Source organism: Oncorhynchus clarkii, chromosome 21 (assembly GCF_045791955.1).
Source record: "Oncorhynchus clarkii lewisi isolate Uvic-CL-2024 chromosome 21, UVic_Ocla_1.0, whole genome shotgun sequence".
Classification (NCBI taxonomy): domain Eukaryota; kingdom Metazoa; phylum Chordata; class Actinopteri; order Salmoniformes; family Salmonidae; genus Oncorhynchus; species Oncorhynchus clarkii.
The window spans coordinates 19,506,762-19,528,175 of NC_092167.1; the positions used below are offsets into that span (position 1 = coordinate 19,506,762).

At 42.5% G+C, this 21,414-nt stretch overlaps 1 protein-coding gene across 1 annotated transcript in view; it reads left to right on the plus strand.

Annotated features, from left to right (window-relative positions):
• The window catches only part of LOC139378707 (dedicator of cytokinesis protein 4-like), a 135,425-nt gene extending 117,743 nt beyond the window's left edge, over positions 1-17,682 (plus strand). Inside the window, exons 43-52 of the mRNA XM_071121124.1 lie at positions 1,032-1,115; positions 1,249-1,368; positions 1,548-1,672; positions 2,152-2,272; positions 2,463-2,544; positions 7,656-7,765; positions 7,998-8,070; positions 9,768-9,887; positions 11,140-11,201; positions 15,849-17,682. Coding sequence (XP_070977225.1) covers positions 1,032-1,115; positions 1,249-1,368; positions 1,548-1,672; positions 2,152-2,272; positions 2,463-2,544; positions 7,656-7,765; positions 7,998-8,070; positions 9,768-9,887; positions 11,140-11,201; positions 15,849-16,316 — 1,365 coding nt within the window. The 3' untranslated portion in view covers positions 16,317-17,682. The remainder of the gene's footprint in view (positions 1-1,031; positions 1,116-1,248; positions 1,369-1,547; positions 1,673-2,151; positions 2,273-2,462; positions 2,545-7,655; positions 7,766-7,997; positions 8,071-9,767; positions 9,888-11,139; positions 11,202-15,848) is intronic.
• Positions 17,683-21,414: the final 3,732 nt, after the last annotated feature.

The following is a 21,414-nucleotide window of genomic DNA, read 5'->3' on the forward strand; positions in this document are numbered from 1 at the left end:
ATTTAATATCTATTTATTGCCAGCATTTCATCTTTAATTGAGGTTTTATAATGATTCACAATGTCACTTGGAGTTTCTCCTCCTATCTCAAGTCCAACCAGCACCAGAGAAAAGTCTAATTTGATTTGAATATTGGTTGTTTTTCCACCCTCGGCTATGGATTTCAGACAGTTTTATTCATACAGCCGCGCTATGATTCACTAAGACGGAATAAGTCCCTTTTTCTGTGGCTTTGGACTATCTTTCACAGCAGTTGTTTTGGTCAAAGCGACCGTGGCGTTCACAGCGTCACAGCAGGGGTCGTAAAGCTGTGTTTTGTGTCGGGGATAACAATCGGGAGATGAGCCTGCTACTGTAGCCTAGCTAGCGCTGTTACAATGTTCACATGGTGGTAATTGTGTGTGTTATTGTTTAGCTAGTGTCATGGTAAGAGGTTGCCTCTCACGCTCAGATGGTAGACACAGATATGACCATGCCTGTTTAGGAGGGGGCTTTGACGTAAGCAGTGTGCTCCTCTCGCCTTTTGAGTACCCCCCCCCCCCCATATCTCTCTGTCTTTTTGGAGATAGCCTGCCACAACGTCCTTGTGAGGGAGACCAAACCCTGCTTTCTCCTTTGTGGCGACTCTTCCCCCTTTTGCTCTCGTTCCACAGAATATTTTTAAAGAGATTTTGAGTTGTTGTTGTTGTTCATTTTCTGATGTGTTTTTATTGTGATGCAGATTAAAAAGCCTTGACTCTAATCTGCACTCATCTCAAGGGTTGCAAATATCAACATCAGGGAATATGCAACAGACACACTCATAATTATGCAAAGCATGTTTACATTATGAATATTATTTCTTCATTTTTGTCTTTTGCCCACAAAAAGACATATATATATATATATATATATATATATATATATATATATATATATATATATATATAGAGAGAGAGAAAGAGACAGACAGATAGATAGATAGACAGACATACATGCATGGTGACACAATGAAGTAAACTGAAAGCATACAATGAATTGTGTTCATGCAGGCGTTCTTTGTGAAGGACTACATCGTGAATCACCCTGAGGACGGGGAGAAGATCGGACGACTAAGGGAACTCATGTTCGAACAGGTCAGATTCCCGACGTTGGAAAACGCTAGCCCCACTTTACTAGGAGAACTGCTTAGCTTTTGTGATGATATTTCATCTGGAAGAGATTAACGTTAGCAAACAAAAATGCACCGTCTCCGACTCCCCCCTCCAGGCTCACATCCTGGAGTATGGCCTGGCCGTCCACGAGAAGTTTGTTCCTCAGGACATGAGACCTCTACACAAGAAGCTGGTGGACCAGTTTCATGTGATGAAGTCTAGTCTGGGGATCCAGGTTAGTGAAGGCCACTCAACAGGAGCACCAATCTCTAATCCTCAAATGGACCTTCATCAAGCCTGCGTTAGCGCAGCCATAACTCATGCTAGCATAAACAATAGGCCAATCACAGGTTTCCCCTCCCTCTTCTCTTTCTCTCTCTCTCCGTTTGCCCTTCTCTCTAATCCCCACCCCAGGAGTTTCCAGCATATGTGCGCGCTAGCCCCGTGCACTTCACCAACGGCAGCCCGCGTAGTTCATGCAGGAACTCGGTCCCCAACATCATCAGCCCAGATGGCGCTCGCGTGGTGGCCAGACGCAGGTGAGAAACACTGTCCTTGTCTCGCTTTATCTTTTTTTCCCCTCTTCCTCTCTCTCTTCACACCCTTCCTCATACTATTTTCTTTCCTCTCCATCTTAACTTCTCTTTTCCCTTTCTGTCTGTGCATCCTCTACTCCCCCCCCCTCTATCTCACTTCCTGGTATGGCACCATATGGGCGTAGGTGGGCAGACTGGCACCTGCAGTGAGCTCTCTGTGTGTGTGCTCAGTGACCCTGCCAGTCTCTACCTGTGACATCCTACCTCCATCCTACCTCTTCACGAGCGTAATGAGGCATAGACATACACAGCCCAGAGTGAAATATACACACACCACATTCTGAAAGTAACGGATCTTATTTTCTCACTCTCTTTCTCTCTATTTTTTTCTCTCTTTCTCTCGCTCTCTTTCTCTCTCTATTTCTTTCTCTCTTTCTCTCTCTATTTCTCTCTCTCAATGTGTGTGTTATGTTTGTGATCAGTCCCCTCACTTACCCGGCTGTCAACCGCTACTCATCGTCATCGCTGTCATCTCAGGCCTCCAATGAAGTGAGCAACATCACAGGGCAGTCGGAGAGCTCTGATGAAGTCTTCAACATGCAGGTACAATTCCAAATGAATTTACCCGCAACCTCCCCTTTTTACCAGAGTGAATTCCTTTTTTTTGTGTGTTTGCAAAAGCTCACGTGAGAAAGGTACTGATTTGGATAATTCCAATTCCCCACACGATCCTGGCTGTCTATAATTCTTAACTTGTCAGTGATATTGTTGATGTAGTTGTTTGTCCCTGCAGCCCAGTCCATCTACCTCAAGCCTCAGCTCCAATCATTCTGCCTCTCCCAACGTGACCAGCTCTGCTCCGTCCAGCGCCAGAGGTAAGACGAGCAAAGAGGAAGAGTAAGAGAGGGAAAGAGAGTGTGAGTAAGTGGGGGGGAGGTGAACCCAATGAGGAACAAAAATAAAAAATATATCACCTATTGGAAAGACACCACAATAACCCAAAACACACTTGAATGCTTTCTGGCCTTCCACATAGTTTGCCACCAAGCACTATCTGACCACCGTGTCGGAGAGAAACACAGACTATTTACAGACTCAAGGAGCACAGCCTGGCCATAGAGACCGGCCGTCACAGGCGGATCTGGCTACCCAGAGAGGACAGGCTGTGCACACTCAGAGACAGAGCTGCATTTCCTTTTCCACTGCGAGGACTTTGCCGACATACAGGCAATTTTCTTCTGCAAAAAAAAAGAAAACAAATATGACTTTGAAAGAAAAACATTGGGAGAAAATAACCTCTCTAGAAGGAGAGAGAGAGAGAGAGAGAGAGAGGGAGAGAGAGAGAGAGAAGGGGAAAAAAGAAAAAACAGCTCATATCATATCTGAAATAGTACTTGCACTGGGAACAATCTGTATTCAGACCAAAATACTTCACTGAAACGGTGTCCTACTGGAGGACATCAAGAAATCACTGGATGAGGGAAACGTGGTCGGAGCAGTCTTTCGTGACATGAACACGTCCTTTGACATAGTTAATCACAGTGTACTGATCTCTAAACTCCACATGTTCAAGTTCTCAGACAAAGCCATACGCTGGTTTGGTTCATACCCCCAGAAATTCTGCCACCACAATATGAGATTTGCTTTGTGCATGTAATTGTGATAATGTGCTGATATGTGATTCAATGTCATTTGAATTGATTATGCATGACTTTATTTTCTTTTGTGTTCCATAAAAGACATTCTAGGGACGGTTGTTGACAATTTGTGTTCGATAGAAACACCCATGTTCAATGTGTCCATGTGTTTGCACTTGTCCCCATCCAAATAAACCAAACAACAAAAGAGATGAAAATAGACAGAAAGAAATAGCACGAAGGAGGAGAAATCAAAGGATTACCGTTTTGTTGTCACGTAGTTAGATTGGTAAGAAACTAAGTGTTGTGTGATTGAAAAAAATGTATGCATGAATGCACACTATGGGAGAAAGAAAGAGAGATGAAATGGAGACACAAATCAAATCTTGAGAGGGTGCATTGTTGATTACGCCTGTGAATCAGAGAGAATGTCTCTAAGCCCTATAAGAAGCTTGGTGCCACAGCCGGCCAGGTTAGGAGGTTCTCTAGAGGATTGTGACTATCTAATCGCTCCTCCAGCCTCTTATCTCCCCTCGCTCAGACACTCACGTGTTTCTGCCCGACGCAGATCATAAACATAAGAATACATGGAGACATTTCTGGATGCCTGTACACTCCCCTTGGCAGCTCCTGTGCAACCAGAAGGACCCCTATAAAGCCACTGCCAGGACCATAAAGTGTTTAGAGAAGTACAGCAAACTGAACTGCCTGTAAGATTCCCATATGATGTCCATTCTAAAGCTAATTGCCATATAATGTGTAATGGAAAAGGATCTATGGGCAGCCAGTGATACGCTGTAATCGTTACTGCCTGCAATGTGTTTGCGTGTATCTGTGCACACGTGTGCGTGCGTGCGTCGTCTGTGTACACATTATCCCTGGAATGAGTGTCTGGCGCCACCACAATCTGACAGCCAGCCCCGCAGGACAGGTCTTTTATGTGCTGAGGTTAGTGAGATGGAAACAGCCAGGGTGGAGGATGTGGAACAGGGAGCTGTTGGTTGGTCGATGGTTGTTGACTGCCAGCTTCTATGCTCGTTTATTTGTGTGTATCGCTTGTCTAACAAGACCACCTTTTGCACTTGTGTTTTTTGTGTCATCATTGGTTTAACACCTATTCTCCCCCCCCCCCCTCTTCCTCTCTCTGTCTCTCTTTCTGTCTCTCTCTCTCGCCAATAAAACAAATAACACAACGCCTCTCCCCTATCTGATCTCGTTAACCTAGTTAAAGCATAGGTATATTGTAACTTCATCCTACTGCTACAATTGGATAGAGGGAGGCTGTAACTCACCTCCTTTTCACATCTCCTTGCATCTCTCTCCATCGCTCATATCACTTAGAGCTGTTTACTGATACTATGAGAACTAGCTTAATGGCGATGTCATTTGCTACCAAGCCATAAATGTGTATAATATCTAACAAGGAGAATGAGGGAGGGGGGAAAAATATGAAACGATGATGCATGTTCTGTCTGACTCAAGTCTGTCCATTAGGCATTTTAAAACACTTCCTTCCTTTTAAAACACTTCCTATAACGACAATCGTCTAATCCAACTATGAACGGACAGTTTACGGATACGATTATCGCTGGTCAGATTAGCACACCAGTAAATAACTAACGTTACACCGCAAGTCAGATGGCTCGTTGCAGAAAATGGTGCATGTTCAAAATGATAACCAGCTAACGTTAGCTAGCTACATTGGCAAAGATTATGTATATACTGACAAGATACATGTCACTCCGCCCTTACAATCGTTGTCCACAAAGCGGCAAGGTGGGCTGTAATTCCTGCCTATCCTTTCTTTGGATTGGTGGATACATCTAATTTATTGTCATCTTCTTTTGAATATTCAATGAGGGTTGATGACAACCACGTGTATTCAATGGCGAGAGATGCTCTGCTACTAGCCTTAAAGTTGCCAGGATGTCACGTGTCCTACTTATATCAGTACACTCGTAACAACTTAAGCATTACGAAACATCTATTAGATCAAATAAACCTTATGTAGCAAATAAGCCATACATTTTTTTGTTGACCAAATTCCACACTCATTGACCTTCATACAAAAGCTTCCTTTCTTGGTGGGCAAAACATCTAATAAAATGCCACCAGCTGGAGGGAGGGAGATATTCCGCCGAGTTGAGCCTGACTCTTCCTCTCTGCCATTAGCTCCTATCTGATATCTTTGCACCATGTTAATCTAGCCAGCTAACTAGCATAGTAGCCAATATAGCTAGCTAGCTAACACCACAGATGAAAGGGTTAGTTATTGTAATCTTTGCTAACAGGTCACATAGCTGCTTAGCTAACTTGCTTATTGCATGCATGTCAAGGGCACATCAACACTAGCCTTATTATTAGTGAATTAACTAAACTAATATTTGCAACAGAAGTTTGATTTTGGTCACTGTGTCAATTCATCCATTTCTCAATACTGCAACTTTCTGTTGGAGAATGAGCTAGCTTGCTGCTGCTGATTTGCTTCGGCATTGTGCAGTGCTCGTGGCTCAGGCAGTGAATGGCGGCTGGCATAGCAGCAGCTTTGCTATGTAGAGGGACTATCAGAAGAGCCGACATAGAGAAGGGCTGATAGCCTATAGACTAGAAAAGGCCAACATCGGCCCGATATATCGTCTCAGACGATTATTGGTCGTTCTCTAATATGTAGTAATGTACAGTACCAGTCAAAAGTTTGGACACACCTACTCATTCCAGGGTGTTCTTTATTTTTACTATTTGCTACATTGTAGAACAATAGTGAATACGTCAAAACTATGAAATAACACATATGTCGTAACCAAAAAAGTGTTAAACAAATCAAAATATATTTTATAATTGAGACTCTTCAAAGTAGCCACCCTTTGCCTCGATGACAGCTTTGCACACTCTTGGCATTCTCTCAACCAGCTTCATGAGGTAGTCACCTGGAATGCATTTCAATTAACAGGTGTGCCTTGTTAAAAGTTAATTTGCGGAATTTATTTCCTTAATGCGTTTGAGCCAATTATTTGTGTTGTGACAATAGGGCTACAGAAGATATCCCTATTTGGTAAAATACCAAGTCCATACTATGTCAAGAACAGCTAAAATAAGCAAAGAGAAACTATCATTACTTTAAGACATGAAGTTCAGTCAATGCGGAAAATGTCAAGAACTTTGAAAGTTTCTTCAAGTGCAGTCGCAAAAACCATCAAGTGCTATGATGAAACTTGCTCTCATGAGGACCGCCACAGGAAAGGAAGACCCAGAGTTACCTCAGCTGCAGAGGATAAGTTCATTAGAGTTAACTGAACCTCAGATTGCAGCCCAAATAAATGCTTCTCTGAGTTCAAGTAACAGACGCATCTCAACGTCAACTGTTCAGAGGAAACTATGTGAATTAGGCCTTCATGGTCAAATTGCTGCAAAGAAACCACTACTAAAGGACACCAATAATAAGAAGAGACCTGCTTGGGCAAAGAAACATGAGCAATTGACATTAGACAGGTGGAAATTTTAGATTTTTGGTTCCAACCGCCATGTCTTTGTGAGACGCAGAGCAGGTGAACAGATGATCTCCGCGGTTCCCACTGTGAAGCATGGAAGACGAGGTGTGATAGTGTCACCAGCAAAGCACCCCCTCACCGTCTGTGATTTATTGAGAATTCAAGGCACACTTAACTAGCATGGCTACCACAGCATTCTGCAGCGATACGCTATCCCATCTGGTTTGCGCTTAGAGGGACTATCATTTGTTTTTCAACAGAACAATGACACAACACACCTCCAGGCTGTGTAAGGGCTATTTAGCCAAGAAAGAGAGTGATGGAGTGTTGCATCAGATGACCCGGCCTACACAATCACCTGATCTCAACCCAATTGAGATGGTTTATGATGAGTTGAACTGCAGAGTGAAGGAAAAGCAGCCAACAATTGCTCAGCATGTGGGAACTACTTCAAGACTGTTGGAAAAGCATTCCAGGTGAAGCTGGTAAAGAGAATGCCAAGAGTGTGCACAGCTATCATCAAGGCAAAGGGTGGCTACTTTGAAGAATCTCAAATATATTTTGATTTGTTTAACACTTTTTTGGTTACTACATGATTCCATAGTTTTGATGTCTTTACTATTATTCTACAATGTAGAAAATAGTAAACAAATTAAGAAAAACCATTGAATGAGTAGGTGTGTCCAAACTTTTGACTGGTAATGTATGTATGCCTGTAAGACCGTAATGTCTTTTGTTAATGTTTTTAAATGTATGTACATTTTCAAGTATTTTTCGTTACGTGTTGGACGCCAGGAAGACTAGCTGTCACCAATAAAATCTACATCTAAATCTCTCCTCTCTCTTCACCTTTCCCTCCAGGTTCTCCCCAGCTCCAGGACAAACACAAGCATTCCAGAGAGAACTCCTGCCTCTCTTCCAGGGAGAGACCCGTCAGTGCCATCTACCCCAATCCCCTAGACCCTGCACAGGTGAACACACACAAACAAATCAATACTCAGACAAGTACAGTTATAATACCTTAATTAAGATCTCTGCAGTCTGAACCAAAAGAGCTCTTCAGCCGGCATGAAATGTCACTCATAGTATGGATTTCTCTAAATTAAGACTGTAAAACCTGAACTCCACATAAGTCAAAATATCTTACTCTCCTTTATGGATTTTGTAGCTTCAGTATTGTGCTGTCTTGTTTGCTTTTTCTAGAGGGCGACCCCTCATCAAATAGGTGACACCACACTACCCCGAAGTGATCCTAACCTTTCTGCACCAGACAAAGGTAAAACATGTCTCATTGTCTTGTATGTCATCTCAGTCATTGTCTCCATCTCTCTTTCCAGTACATGAGTATATAAGCCCAAAATCATTACATCACCAAAGTATCCTGGGCTATGTGTCGTACCAAGACACTAGCGGCCTGCTAAACAGTCGCTTCTCATCCTAGTCAGTCATAGCTGTGGTCATCTGTCCGGACATGAGTGTAGTTGACAGACTGACCGGTATAGTTGACAGACTGACCGGTGAGAGTGTGACAGACTTTGTCTGGAGAGGAGACATCTGCTTCAATGACAGCCTCTCCCCATGAGGTCTATTCCTTCTCAGCTCCATCAGTATTCACAGTCAACAACAGACATGCGAGGAATCCCAAATGGCACCCTATTCCTTATATAGTGCCCTACTTTTGACCAAGGCCCATGGGGCTCTGGTCGAAAGTAGTGCACTTTATAGGGAATCGGGTTCCATTTTTGGACACACACACACACATTAAATTGATGCTTTTTATATATTAATATCAGAACGTGTGAAAACACGTTTATTCCCCAAGGGTTGATGGGATACGCCTTTTCGGGAAGGTTATCCATATGTATAAATGCATATGTGTGTCAGTTTTTTTATCCACAGATGCCTGTTTTGTATATTTTGTATGTTATATAAGCGATTTATATGTTTACATATTCCAGTGGGGCGGAAGGGCCCTTGTGTAATTAAAAAAGCTCAGCTGTTTGATTACTTTCTGTGAAACTTCACTGAAGGTTAAAGGTTCAGGGAAAATTAACTCATGGAATTAGTATTTCATAGAAAATATAAAACATGTGGAACTTTAATATACCTGTTTAGTTTTTTTTAAATCACGTCGATCCACAAGCAGGGTGGTGTGCCACTTTAAGGTGTCGTCGCTCAGCTTAAGTGGAAATGCGCAAACCTGATCTTTTACACCAGTTTGTGGAAGAATGAACTTAACACAGGAAGAGCACCTTCGTATTAACAGGAGAGAACAGGGAAGTGTTATTTACAGTGTGATTTCTCTCACTGCATTCTAAACAGCGAGGGTTTACGATCAACTAAAACTTATCAGTTGCATTATATTCAGTACATACGAAGATTGAGGTGTGGTTGATTGTTAATAATAATAATTAATCATTTGTATTTGTCCTATTTCACACATATGTAAGTGTGTATTAATTGGAAAGGTGTTTTTTTGCATATCACACTCTCTCTGAGACACCCTCGGGGAGCCGGGGTCACACCCAAGGTCTGCCATTCAACGGCGATCGTGGAGCAATTATGATGAAGTGCCTTCCTCAAGGGCACATTCATCGATTTTTCACCTTGTCGGCTCGGGAATTCAAAACTAGCGACCTTTCGGTTACTGGCCCAACGCTCTTAACTGCTAGGCTATCTGCCACCCCCACAAATTGAAGGTGCAGTCTGTCAAATCTCCACCTGCCCATGCTTTATATTTAGGCTAAGAAGATCTTGAAATGTAGTAACTCTGTCATAAATGATCAGTTACAACACCCGACACGAATCTCTACCTCTGTTATCAAATGTTCTGTTATTGACTAGGATTACATTCTAATACAGATCTAGATTCTAGTCTACATCGTCTGATGTGTTGTGATATGTTGTGTCGTGTTGTAACCCAATGAGCAGTGATTGATGCATGTCTGTCTATATGTTTGTACACCAACATAGTGAGAACCACCTTCAGTAGCCGGAGTCTAGACAGTGTAAAAGAGGTCAACAACACACAGTTCTCTGACACTGTGGGAAAGTTGCTCTGTCCCCCTGTACCTCCTAGGCCACCATACTCAGGTAAACCAATCAGAACACTCGACCAATGAGGAATGGCACTAATCCTTTCCCCCATCTTTTGACACCTGGTGCTTCCACCTGCTCTCTTACAAGGCTCGTTGTTACGCTGTCAACTCTCTGCTATAAACTCAGCTGCTCTCTTCTATTCCTCCTGGTTTGCTTCTATAAATAACTTCTCCTTCACATGATGTACACATACTGTATAATAATGGTCTGTATTCTAGCCTGGGTGCCTGTCTGTTTCTGCTCTAGCCAACTTGTTATTATCCTGCCAAAGGCAACCATCTAGCACTGTTGAGTACACAAATTGTCCAGTACCAAGGCTATTTATTCCTTCGACGTATTGTAAATTGACTTGCCTAGTTAAATAAAGGTTAAATAAAAAATAAAAAACTGTATTTTTTAAACTTATGAACAATAATGAACTATCTGACAAGCTTTGGTACAGGAGGAAAATCAAAAAATGATTTTTGACTTTGATGATGATTGCAGAAGAGTTGCTATAGACAAATAAATTGGTCAAGCTCACTTCATAAAGCCGTGAATATGTTATGAATGTCTTTTATCTGAGGGGACAACCAGTCTAGAGGGCATATTTTTCCTCTGCTATACCGCCTGCTACTCTATAATCCAAACTATATATAACAACTATAACCAGTTAGACTCAACTATACTACAAGATTGTATAGATGAGCCTTCTCATACCATCTCCATCCACTTTAATCTCTGTGGTGCTTCAGGGGTTCATTAAATCCCCAAACAGCAAGCCTACACACACACATGCAGTGCACACATACAAACAAACATATACACACACAGTGCACACATACACACACAGAGTGCACAAATACACACACAAACATATACACATGCAGTGCACATAACTCCCAAACTCCCACTTTTCAAGCCCTGAGCCTGACACTTCCAGTAAACTTAGACTTATGTTATTATATTTTTTTAGTTATATATTTATTTTGTGATTCACTAGAGCTGACTTTTCCCCCTGTTGTTGCGATGAATTGAGTGTTTTGCCCTCCAAAGAGCAGCTGTTGGATGTATAAACAGCTTAGTGCTGGCTAAGGACCCGCGACTGTGCGATTATTTGATTCATAGATGCCCAAACCTCCTGAAGTCCTCAGCTGTTGAGGGCTCACTCCAGTGTCATCAAGTCAACTGGTACAAAATGGTGGCAGGAGTTAAACGTGCCCTCTTTTCTTTCTTTCTCTGTTTCTCTCCGGTTGACTGTCAACAGGCTCTTCAGCCAAGACTATGAGGTCGCAGTCCCCTCTCCCAACATCCAGATCTCCACAAAAGGTTGGTGTTGTGGTGTGTGATTGCATTTGTGTCCTCTAGTGTTTTTCTGATGCTGCTGATCTGAATGTACTGTGCACTACAAATAGGGTCAGGAGGACAGCATGGGATCAGAACCCCAAGTCCTTCATTCCAGCAGTAGATGACTCATTTGATCCTGTTTGCCTGCATGCTTGTCTGAATGTGTGCGGGTTTGCATACATGCATGCTTGCATGTGGTACGTGGTGTATGTATTTGTGCATGCATGCGTCCATCTGTGAATCTGTGGTTACTGGGCTGTGACAGATGACACTGATCCGGGTTGGCCAGCCCAGCTAAACAGAACTCAGCTGAGTCCTGAAGGAGTTCTCTCAGTATAGCATCCTGCTCACCACTTAAACCACACACATTCACAAGTTTAAGTGCCAGGCATTAAAATTGGTTAAAAATACTTATCAAGGAAGTGGAACGGATGTTGGGAATGAGGATTCAGGAGGTGAATGAGAATGGACCGGATGAAGCCAATGGCTGCAGATTAAGGATCCAGGGAGTGGACTCTGTAGGGTTTGGCTTTGAATCTCAAAACATCATCTCCAGTTCTTGATAGTTAGGCTGCTGTGGTGATGGCAATCACTCCTATGAGATCCTTGGAAGAACCTAAAAGATACTAGATAGAAGGTAGAGAAGGAGCAATGCAAGACTTCAAAAGGCTAGTAACACCACACGACATGCACTGCGGAACAGAGAGGAGTCTGATTAGCAATGAGTAGCAGCAGCTGATGCTTGTTGAGTTGCTAGGGAGCTGCGTTCAAGGCAACAGGTTAAAGTGTTGCGTTCAAGTCTGGTCCTCTCTCCTGAAGTTTTATTCTTAACACCATAACAACCCTATGTCTCCCCCACTCACATACCAAGAAGAAGAGCCTCTTCATTATATATCCCTGAACCTGGTACAACTACAAGTATTTGTAGTTGTCTCCATATTTTATTAAACAACTGCCCTGTACCTTTCCTATAATATTGTATGGGTTGTTAGCTGGCTGCTGGTGAATATATCCTGTTGAGGGTTGAGGCCAATGGAGCTGTGTATGTACAGTTGAAGTTGGAAGTTTACATACACCTTAGCCAAATACATTTAAACTCGGTTTTTCACAATTCCTTACATTTAATCCTAGTAAGAATTCCCTGTCTTAGGTCAGTTAGGATCACTACATTATTTTAAGAATGTGAAATGTCAGAATAATAGTAGAGAGTGATTCATTTCAGCTTTTATTTCTTTCATCGCATGCATTGCGGTTTATTTATTATTTTGGCTAATTATTCACAGCTCCATTTTTTTCATTTTAAAACTAAAATGGTTGATTTGCTTTTCAAAGCATGAATGTCTCATCTGCTGTGTGACGGCATGGACGAATGAAGGTTTGATTGATAGACACAGTAGCCTAGATATTGAAATATAGGCCTAAGTAAGTTATGGTATTAAGACTAAACAGGACACACTCTTAGGCCTACAGCTCGATGGTGGTTATACCAGGCTGCAACACCAAGCCTCCTAATGATAACGACATGACTTATTATAATGATGATCATAATAATAATTGTAATAATTACAATAAGAAGGGGATCAAGAAAAGGGAGGATATAGGAACGAGAGCTGCGTGCATATTACCTGTGACAAACCGGTGCTGTTAGATTACAGTATAAATGTTCTGCCTGTTTGGAAGTGTAAACAACACTAAATATTTTATAAGTAATACTAGTCTGTTCTAATAAAAACAAACTAATGTAAAGCCTTTATTACAGCATAGCAAAGAATAGCGAATCTATGAAATTGCTTTCTCCAACATTTTGCCTTTGAATGAGGCTTGGTTCTCACGGAATCAGCAGGCTATTAAACAAACACTCAAACAGGCAAGAGAAGCAATATCTGTCTTATTTCTGTAGATATATATGGATAATTTATAAAGCCAGGCACATGTAACAGTTAGGCTGTTGATTATAGACCTAATTAAGTTGGGATTTCCTTCTCTCCTCACATCTTAGACAGTTAGGCTAAGGCAAGGGCTGTTTCCTCGTCGCTGCTGCTGCTGCTGCCTCTGCCGCATTGTTCTCAATCCCAATACGCTGGTTAATTTTCTATTATGCACATAGCAACATGGGGAAAGGCGCCAATTCTACGGTTCACTGGATTATGTTTCAGAACCGCGGACAGCAACCGTATCCAATGCGGGAGAAAGCACGTTATTATTATATACACTACCGTTCAAAAGTTTGGGGTCACTTAGAAATGTCCTTGTTTTTGAAAGAAAAGCATTTATTTATTTTTTTACATCAAATTGAAATACAGTGCAGACATGGTTAATGTTGCAAATTACTATTGTAGCTGGAAACTGCAGATTTTTTGTGGAATATCTACATAGGCGTACAGGGGCCCATTTATCAGCAACCATCACTCCTGTGTTCCAATGGCATGTTGTGTTAGCTAATCCAAGTTTGACATTCTGCCTAGAAGGCCAGCATCCCGGAGTTGCCTCTTCACCGTTGATGTTGAGACTGGTGTTTTGTGGGTACTATTTAATGAAGCTGCCATTTGAGGACTTGTAGGGCGTCTGTTTCTCAAACTAGACACTCTAATGTACTTGTCCTCTTGCTAAGTTGTGCACCGGGGCCTCCCACTCCTCTTTCTATTCTTGTTAGAGCCTATTTACGCTGTTCTGTGAAGGAAGTTGTACACAGCGTTGTACTAGATCTTCTCACATGGAATACTTTCATTTCACAGAACAAGAATAGAATGACGAGTTTCAGAAGAAAGTCTTTGTTTCTGGCCATTTTGAGCCTGTAGTTGAACCCACAAATGCTGATGCTCCAGATACCCAAGTTTTATTGCTTCTTTAATCAGAACAACAGTTTTCAGCTGTGCAAACATAATTTCAAAAGGGTTTTCTAATGATCAATTAGCCTTTTAAAATGATAAACCTGTATTAGCTAACAACGTGCCATTGGAACACAGGAGTGATAGTTGCTGATAATGGGCCTCTGTACGCCTATGTAGAAATTCCTACAAGAATCATTTTCAACATTAACAATGTACACTTTATTTCTGATCAATTTGATGTTATTTTGATGGACAAAAAAGGTGCTTTTCTTTTAAAAAACAAGGACATTTCTAAGTGACCACAACATTTTTAACGGTAGTGTATATTAGTGTTGCACCATTATTTTTTCACATACTATAACCATATACAATTTCAGTATCATGTCTTGATGATGGACTGACATTCCTGTGGCCTCCTCACTGGATTTGTCCACTGAGACAGGCGCGAATCAAACATGCGTGTGGGTGTGTGCCTGACTGAATACCTGTGTGTGTCGAGGGTGTGTGCCTGACTGAATACCTGTGTGTGTCGAGGGTGTGTGCCTGACTGAATACCTGTGTGTGTCGAGGGTGTGTGCCTGACTGAATACCTGTGTGTGTCGAGGGTGTGTGCCTGACTGAATACCTGTGTGTGTCGAGGGTGTGTGCCTGACTGAATACCTGTGTGTGTCGAGGGTGTGTGCCTTACTGAATACCTGTGTGTGTCGAGGGTGTGTGCTTGTGCATCTCTATCTGTTCTCCTACTAATGCTGTTGAGTGTTCTGACAGTACTTTGAATGTCTGTGTGCTATATGGTTTCTCTGTTGGTTGTCAGGCAGTATTGAACCACAATTGAATTATCTTCCCCCTCTATGTCGTCTCATGTTCTCATCCACATTGGCTTTCGCCTGTCAGATAACTCTGCTAATGAGCAATTTATTATCTAGCACCAGCCTGCATGTGGCAAGGCAGTTTAGGAGTGACATTTTAACAGGATTTTACAAATCTGCATTGAGAAATTCATATTTTTTGTTAGAAAATAAAATACAGTTTGTCTTTGCACGGGCAGTTTTTTATAAGTGAGGCACAAACAGCAACACAAATACAACGCTTTATGGTTGGTGTGTGTGTGTGTGTGTGTGTGTGTGTGTGTGTGTGTGTGTGTGTGTGTGTGTGTGTGTGTGTGTGTGTGTGTGTGATAATGGGGCCTGTTGGAGGTCTGCTGAGGGGTCTTCTTTGATTGTGCTGTGAGGGGCAGCTCAGCGCTCCAGGCCTTTGAGATTTGTGGGGAATATTAACATATCAACGAGCATTTAGCTTCAGTCTTGTTGAGAGAAGTTACATGAATATTTCGAATTGTCAGACAGAAACATGAATTTGCTGCGTCGCAGCATGACAAACTGTAGCAAAAATAACATATCAATTGTCCACTCCACTAAATCCAATTAAGAGTAACAAGATATAGCAGTATTTCCATGTAATTTCTCAGAAAACGTTTTGACAACGTATTGGATTCCTCACGCTGAAACTGCCGGATATTGTATTTCTCCGTCCCAATGCACACTGACGTATGATGAGGTGGAAAAAGCACTGTGGCACTGTCAATCTGTCTGGTGTCTTTATTCTTATGCTTCATAGGCTTTATTGTTCCTTTATGCTATACCTCATTAGGCTGTGAAGCACACATGTGCAGTCTTAAGGAGACTGTTTCTGTTTGAGCGATTGGCTGTGGTTGGTTCTCCGTTTCTGATTGGTTCTCTGTTTGGTTCTCTTGTTCGGTTGTGTTTCTGATTGTCTCTCTGTTTCTGTCTCTCCGTAGAGTTCATTGCCGCCCTTCACACCCTCACCCACTGAGTGCCAGTCGGCTGGACTGGTGTCCAACTCGCCCGTCCTCTCCGGTAGCTACAGCAGCGGCATCTCCTCCATGAGTCGCTGCAGTGTGTCCGAGGCGTCGGGCACCGAGGCAACCACTGGAGACCACCCCGCCCACCAGGGGCCCACCATGCCCAACTCGGTCTCCTCGGGCTCGGACGAGCTCATCCGCCGCGAGAACAAGACGCCGCCGCCCTACAGCGTGTACGAGCGCTCCAACCCTCGTAGGCCGGTTCCCCTGCCCCACAGTCTCTCCATCCCTCCCAGTGTGGACCCCCCGGCCCTGCCCCCCAAGCCCCACCAGCTACGCACTAGCAGCATGAAGCTGGTCCCAACTTCGGACCCTCGCAGGGCCGACGGGGTGCCCCATGTCCCCAGACCCAGACCTCTCCCCAGGAAGGTCTCCCAGCTATAGGCTGGGTGAGGACCTACAACCCTTGTGGGTTGATGGGTGACACCACTGGCGCGTTTTGCACTTTTTACACTCTTCTCTTCAGTTTGGTAATCCCAGACTCTGCCCAAGACAGACTCAAGACTCGTGAGTCGGTCTCATTGTGAAGATCTTTTTTCGAAAGGGCTTTGCAATGACTGACTTTGTCATTCCGCACTTTTAGCTCCAGTACAGTAGTAGGTTCCACACGGTAAATTGCTGCGTTTATCTGAAGAAAAATGAAGACAACGAATTTAGGTGTCGATTTTTTGATAGATGTAATAGTCCCAATATATGTATATATTGGTTATATATAAGAAGTGTTTTGCCTTAAGTATTGGAAACAGAGTCTTTTATCCATGAGTCTTGCACGTTTTTGAAGTACACTGTACTTTTCTATATAGCTAAAAGGTGCTAGAGGTCTCATGCATATGCATTTCAGTTTATGGTAGTAGCTGAGGGTGTGTTCACATACATCAAAAATGGTACCGGAACAGGAATGAAAGATTTACCTATTTGATCATTTCTTTCATTGTCATGACCATTTGAAAAGTGTTGTGTAGCTAAAATTGATGCCTCGTTTTTATTCTTGGAGAATTGTAGTCGTAACAAGTTACTCAGATATCCACCCCTTTCGTGATATTGAATCACTCAAATCTCTTGACCTTTCTTCAAGCTCTACTCTAAGCCATAAAGAGCTCCTTCCATCTTTGAAATCCACTTTCTTAGACCAATGCACATGTTTCCAATAATCCATTGTTCTTGCATCTGACATGTGCCACTAAATTGAAGGCTGTTGCTATAGTAAATTGTGTGTAGCTCTTATTAATTGGAGGCCATTGCTGGAAGAGGGGCCAGAGATGTGGACACACCCTAACCCTCCTGCATGGAGTGCAGTATGTATGTGGTGGTGGATCCTTTGGGGTTTACCAAGTATTGTGCCAAAGGAAGATGTGCTCTATGTATGCTGTAACGACAAACTAGAATCCTGAACATGGAAACTGGAAACACTCCATTGACTAGACCAGCTGAGTTTGTACTAGCCCACAATGAAAACAACAGACTTTGAGACAAATCCAGTTATTAAGATGAAAAGTCATTGTAGGGGGTATATGAATGACAACTGTTACAAGTAAGGAATGGGGATATGAGATTAGCACAAATGAGTTTGAATCTGCGTTAACAGTGGTTGCATCACCAAGGACTCACTCTACCTCTTGAGTTGTTATCCTGGCGACCACAATGGGCATTTGAAGTGCAGTATGTATGGTGGAAAAGATGCCCGCTATCTGCCACCCAGTAACTGCCGGCAACTCGTACACACACACACACACACACACGAGAGCTGCTCTTCTATACGCTTGTACAGTACAGCCGAGTGAGTTAGAGGTGTTGTCTCCGTTTGACATTCGCGGTGGACAGAGTGTACTGGCATCGAGTCCTCTTCTCCTGTTCTACGGTATCTAGGGAGTCGTCACGTCAGGTGGTTTCTTGTCAGTGTTTAATGAAGAGAAGACGACACTGTTTTTTGTAATAAAAAGTTTTTAAAAATGTGCGTAAATATTGATCACTTAATTCAGTACAACGGTTTTCAGAATTAACCTGGGTATGGTTTGTATGTTTCACTTTTGTATGTTTCATTTCCTTTTTAATTAGTTGTGAATTGTTTGGATCAAATATTCACATTAATCAGTACTTGAGAAATTGTAAATTATATAATGATGAGATTGTTGTAAGTATGCCAAATATACTACCTTTTGTGTATTACTATTATTGTAAATATTGTGTTTTTAACAAAGTGTAGCTAATACACATTTACAGCTTTGAATGTTGGAACAGCAAATTATTGTTATAAATGTCAAAAGAATGCTGTTTTAGTGAGTGTAGAAGTCTATTGTAATGCATATCTACACCTACGGTAACACATTTACATGCTCAATAAACTGCCCTATGTAATAACATTGTGCTCATCGCATACCTCTAAATCATTCCCAGCTCTAACCTGCTAAAAACAATTCAGTGATAATTACTTCGATAATAGTTGCGTTGTACAGTGAGGGAAAAAAGTATTTGATCCCCTGCTAATTTTGTATGTTTGCCCACTGACAAAGAAATGATCAGTCTATAATTTTAATGGTAGGTTTATTTGAACATGAGAGACGGAACAACTAAAGAATCCAGAAAAACGCATGTCAAAAATGTTATAAATTGATTTGCGTTTTAATGAGGGAAATAAGTATTTGACCCCCTCTGCGAAACATGACTTAGTACTTGGTGGCAAAACCCTTGTTGGCAATCACAGAGGTCAGACGTTTCTTGTAGTTGGCCACCAGGTTTGCACACATCTCAGGAGGGATTTTGTCCCACTCCTCTTTGCAGATCTTCTCCAAGTCATTAAGGTTTCGAGGCTGACGTTTGGCAACTTGAACCTTCAACTCCCTCCACAAATTTTCTATGGGATTAAGGTCTGGAGACTGGCTAGGCCACTCCAGGACCTTTAATGTGCTTCTTCTTGAGCCACTCCTTTGTTGCCTTGGCCGTGTGTTTTGGGTCATTGTCATGCTGGAATACCCATCCACGACCCATTTTCAATGCCCTGGCTGAGGGAAGGAGGTTCTCACCCAAGATTTGACGGTACATGGCCCCGTCCATCGTCCCTTTGATGCGTTGAAGTTGTCCTGTCCCCTTAGCAGAAAAACACCTCCTTAGCATAATGTTTCCACTTCCATGTTTGACGGTGGGGATGGTGTTCTTGGGGTCATAGGCAGCATTCCTCCTCCTCCAAAGACGGTGAGTTGAGTTGATGACAAAGAGCTCCATTTTGGTCTCATCTGACCACAACACTTTCACCCAGTTGTCCTCTGAATCATTCAGATGTTCATTGGCAAACTTCAGATGGGTATGTATATGTGCTTTCTTGAGCAGGTAGATGTAATAGTCCCAATATTGTGTGTTACCAATTGTTTTCTTGGTGACTATGGTCCCAGCTGCCTTGAGATCATTGACAAGATCCTCCCGTGTAGTTCTTGGCCGATTCCTCACCGTTCTCATGATCATCGCAACTCCACGAGGTGAGATCTTGCATGGGGCCCCAGGCCGAGGGAGATTGACAGTTATTTTGTGTTTCTTCCATTTGCGAATAATCACACCAACTGTTGTCACCTTCTCACCAAGCTGCTTGGCGATGGTCTTGTAGCCCCTTCCAGCCTTGTGTAGGTCTACAATCTTGTCCCTGACATCCTTGGAGAGCTCTTTGGTCTTGGCCATGGTGGAGTTTGGAATCTGATTGATTGATTGCTTATGTGGACAGGTGTCTTTTATACAGGTAACAAACTGATATTTAGGAGCACTCCCTTTAAGAGTGTGCTCCTAATCTCAGCTCAATACCTGTATAAAAGACACCTGGGAGCCAGAAATATTTCTGATTGAGAGGGGGTCAAATACTTATATTCCCTCATTAAAATGCAAATCAATTTATAACATTTTTGACATGCGTTTTTCTGGATGTTTTTGTTGTTATTCTGTCTCTCACTGTTCAAATAAACCTACCATTAAAATTATAGACTGCTCATTTCTTTGTCAGTGGGCAAACGTACAAAATCAGCAGGGGATCTAATACTTTTTTCCCTCACTGTATGTGTACAGGTTGAGCGATCACAGCCATGTTTATAGCGATCTTATGTGTACTCTAACGTGACATGATTCAGGATCAGCTTCGTGTCGTCAAAGTCATTCCCACACAATGCAACGATAATCACGTACTGTGGGCGCTCAAGGTGATGTGGTAATAGTTTATGAGGAACTGGTGCGTGATCAGATAAGACAATGTGCCCACACGGGGGAAATGTTCCTTTAAACCGAACACATCTAATGAACGTCTCCTCTTTAGTCTGCTGGGTGAGTCGGTGAGCCTGGATGATGGTACTCTTCATAACATCACATCACCGCCAAGAGGAGTACCCTTCACCGGATCAGATAGACGCAGTAATACAGTAATTGTGTCTGAGGCTGGTAATTTGACAGTGTTAATCGTGTCAGAAATGAATTTCCTCTAATCCTGAAGACTTCTCGGAAGAGAGAACACGTATCGGGGTACCGGAGGAGCGATTAACGTGCCTCCGTTCTGGAACCCAGGAGAATGGGTTGTCAGTCCTACCCTCAATGGGCTTGTCAATCATCCTCACATTCAGCTTTCACTAGCAAGAAGGAAGCTTTCGTTTCATTCCTGGACTGAAAGACGGTCTCAGCAGGTTCGGGGAAAGGTTTAATCATTATGTACAACAACTTTTTGCGGATGCAAAAACTAGACATCCCGTGTTAAAGTGAAAATAGCTTAATTGTAACAGAGCTAATAGCTCGAAGGCACGACCGCAAATGATATATAAATGTTGTCAACGAGTGTGGCTTCCAAACAATCACTATAACATCACACCATACATTTTAACAATATGTCATTCAAACTCTAGTCTAACTCAGCAGAACAGTTTAGCCTCGTTATTTGGATGCTAAACATCCGACATTGAAAAGTGTTCCATAGGTGCTAAAAAAAGAATTAGCGAGGGAAGGCAGGTTTTAATTTAACCTTGCCTCGGGCACATTTTGAATAACACACAACCCGAGAGAAGCCCTTGGTGTTTTCTCTCTCTGTGCTAAATCTCCCTGGAATAGGAAAGCTGGAGCAACCCGACGGTGCACTGAGATCCGGCTTTTCAGAGTGGAGGGAATTTTCAAAGGAACCTGAATAATTGATCTTCTTTTTTTTATCCGTCTTATTTCCTATATCAACTTTGTTGTGCTCCTGGCTTATGGGGATTTACCTGACAGCTTCAAGTGCTCAGTGTCTTCTTTTTTTTTTCTCATGCCAGAATGAGTGAAGTTACATTTTTTGTGTGCGCTGTTCTCAGTGGAAGAGTATTGTCTCCACTGTGTAGGGATTTACCTGGTAGCTTCAAAGGGTTTAGGCTGTTAAGGATGTGTGTGTGTGTGTGTGAGAGCGAGAGAGAGGGGATTGTCAATTGGAGACTTACTCGCCCAGATAAAGTCATGTTTGTGCGTAGAGTGGCCTCGCTGAAATGGCCAATGC